General features: G+C 60.3%; 1 protein-coding gene across 1 annotated transcript; it reads right to left on the bottom strand.

The window, feature by feature from the left end:
• Positions 1–634: 634 nt before the first annotated feature.
• Positions 635–2456, bottom strand: LOC136452739 (adenylate isopentenyltransferase-like). The gene has a single exon (XM_066453336.1). The coding sequence runs from the start codon at positions 2341–2343 to the stop codon at positions 1189–1191; it is 1155 nt and encodes a 384-aa protein (XP_066309433.1). The 5' UTR covers positions 2344–2456; the 3' UTR covers positions 635–1188.
• Positions 2457–2865: the final 409 nt, after the last annotated feature.

Here is a 2865-nt window from a genome sequence, read left to right as displayed (position 1 = left end):
TAGTATTTGGAGGAAAAAAAGAGAGCGAGCATTGACGGCTAACAGCATGTTTTAACGATAGTTCGTGGCTTATAAGCTGGTTGATGTTGTTGTGTTATGAGAGAAAAATATTGTATCATAGCTGATAAGTATGACTGATACGATCAAGCGAACGTGGTGTAAGCCTTCGAGAAGGCATTGGATTTGGTGCCAGCAATGAATGACGAGCCAGCGGAACAAGCGTCCTGTTCGTTTGGGTTTGTTTGGCTTATAAGCCATGATTGAAAGTACCGTTGTCTGATTTAGTATGAGAGAAAAATATTATTCATTGGCTGATAAGCCATGACTTATAAGCTAAATACGACCAAGCAAACGTGCTGAAGGTTTTGTGCAAGTGGGAATTGAAGGACAAACAGAGGAGAGGAACCATATACCAGTACAATTTCTAACAACTTCTGGCCGGCCGGCAGCCAAATGCCAGAAATGCCGTATGTAATTATGTGTGCCACATTTGACTGGTGCAACGCAATTTTGTGATCTACTAACTCGGTTCTTATTCTATGATAGTACTATGGTAGTGGAGTGGCACGAATCACCGACGAGACGAGCTGAACAAACAAGATATAGCGAGGAGACTGGCTACCAGAACAAAAGAAACGAATGCATTTCTTGTTTGTTTAGCGAGAAGGGCACACACGTCTGGAAGCCCAACTGACTTCCAAGCTGGCACAGCACAACCACAACACCAGCTCACGCGTCCAGCACAATCCCCTGCCCACCCCCCCTAATCACGCATTAAGCATGGGTTTGCGCTCTAATCCGCACGCACAAGCTGGACTGCAAACAGTTTTTCAAAATCTCTGAACAAGAGGGTCGGTGGCACTTGCAGGCTAGATTACGCTGCTGCGGCTGTGTGCCGTGCTGTCTTCTCGCTTGTCAAGCCATGGAGCCGAGACGGAAACAAAGACGCCTCAGTATTCACAAGGCCGGCAAAAATTGGCGGTTGCTTGCCGGTCGTCTCGCCCTGTTTCTGTTGCACGCTGTGTGTCGCTGCGGCTTGCTGTGCGGCATCGCCAGCTACGGCCCCACCGACCGGTGTCCGGTGTGGTCTCCGGGACCCTCCAAAATTCGGCGGTCTATGCCTATCCCCCAAAAAAAATGAAGAACCCGGACGCTCGGGCTTCCGGACAGTTGACGCGTCATCACGACTCACCCCACCATGCCACGGCATTTCCTCCGCGCCAGCGGCCACCTTTGCTGCTGCTGCTGCTGCTCTTGGCTGTCGAGGAACTGGCGCATGGCGGCGAGGCCAGGCCCGAACACGTCGCGCTCCCACGCGGCGGCCTCGGCGGCTCGCCCGGCGCCGGCCAGCCGCGCGCGGATCGTGGGCGTCGCGTCCAGGCGCCGCACGGGCCAGCCCCAGGCGTCGGCCATGCGCTGGATCTTGCGCACCTGCGCCGCGGCCAGCACCCGCGTGTTGGCCTTGATCTCGTCGATCGCGGCGGCGAGGCTCTTGCGGCCCGCGAAGTGGTCGCCCAGCTCCGGCACGCCGATGGCCTTGCCCAGCCCGGCCGCGTGGGAGGCGCGCTCCGCGGGGGACGTGGACGCGAAGTACTCCCAGAGCTCCTCCACCATGCCCTCGCGCACCATGTCGTCCACGCGCCGGTCCAGGTAGTCGTCCAGCACCGGGCCGTCCACGTCCACCCAGAGGAGGCAGCACGGGAACCTCAGCGACGGCCGGTAGGACCCGTCGTCGGCCTTGAACGGGTCTTCGCCGCCGTGGCCGAGGCGGTCGTCGTCGGCGAGGAGCGCGTGGATGAGCGAGTTGGAGCCCCCGGCCACGACGGGCACCCGGCCACGCGCCGCGACGGAGGCCGCGGCCTCGGCGGCGAGCGCGCGGTACGACGGCGCGGGGAGCTCGCCGGCGTCGGCGCGGACCGCGCCCAGGAGGTGGTGCGGGACGCCGCGGCGGTCGGCGTGCGGCACCTTGTTGGTGGTGACGTCGAGGCCCGCGTAGAGCTGTATCTTGTCGGCGTTCACGACCTCGCCGCCCAGCGCCAGGGCCGCGTCGATGGACAGCTTGGTCTTGCCCGTGCCCGTGGCGCCGACGATCACCACCAGCCTCGTCGTCGTCGCCGGCTCCGCGGGCGCAAGCCCCTTGCCGCTGCTCGAGCAGCAGCAGCCGCCACCGTCGCCTCCTCCTCCTCCGCCTCCTCTGCTCGTGCTGCCCTCCATTCTGACGCTGCTGCTGGGGCGACGCGGCCGCTTCCGTGGCGCGTCGTTGCTGCCGATGCCAGCGACTGCCGCGGCCGCCATGGGTGAGCGGGCGACGACGGTGCCGATCCTCGTGATGAGACCGCTCATATAGCCTTCGCCGCCACCGAGCCCAATCCTTTGCCACACCACTCGCTAGTGTGCCGCGTTATATATGCAGGCGAGGCGAGGCAGGGAGGCGTCAGGCGTGGCTAGCTAGTATAACAAGCGTGTCATTTATTAGTAGAGGAAGCTGCTGGCAGGCACTAGCAGCAGTAGTAACGAATGCCACGGCATCCGCATTCAGCTCACGCGCCAGTTGCTTGCTTGCGAGCCGGGCTTGCAGCCTTGCACGCCTGGTCTTTCTGCGTCTGTTTGCCTTGTGCCTCTTCCTTCTCTCCTGCTTATGTATGCCTAGGCAACTCTCGCTCGGGCCGGGCGGCAAAGCGAGCAAGCCAAAACAAGGTGAATAGGCGGTGGATATGCTTTGGTCGATGGCGCAGGCGGAGGATATATAACTCCGGGGCGCAGATACTTCTGACACTGGTCACTGGAACTGCAGGAAGGTTACCTTCAGATTAACGCATAAGCATCGTCTGAACCTGAAGCTGACTGCCGGTTAAACGCCGTGAT

This window comes from Miscanthus floridulus, chromosome 5 (genome assembly GCF_019320115.1).
Source record: "Miscanthus floridulus cultivar M001 chromosome 5, ASM1932011v1, whole genome shotgun sequence".
Lineage (NCBI taxonomy): Eukaryota > Viridiplantae > Streptophyta > Magnoliopsida > Poales > Poaceae > Miscanthus > Miscanthus floridulus.
Note: the sequence above shows the minus strand (reverse complement) of the source record. Positions and strands in the feature narration are given on the sequence as shown.

What these genes read in the sequence shown, in the direction of transcription:
- LOC136452739 (XM_066453336.1), bottom strand. Translation starts at nt 2,343, where the DNA reads ATGAGCGGTCTCATCACGAGGATCGGCACCGTCGTCGCCCGCTCACCC.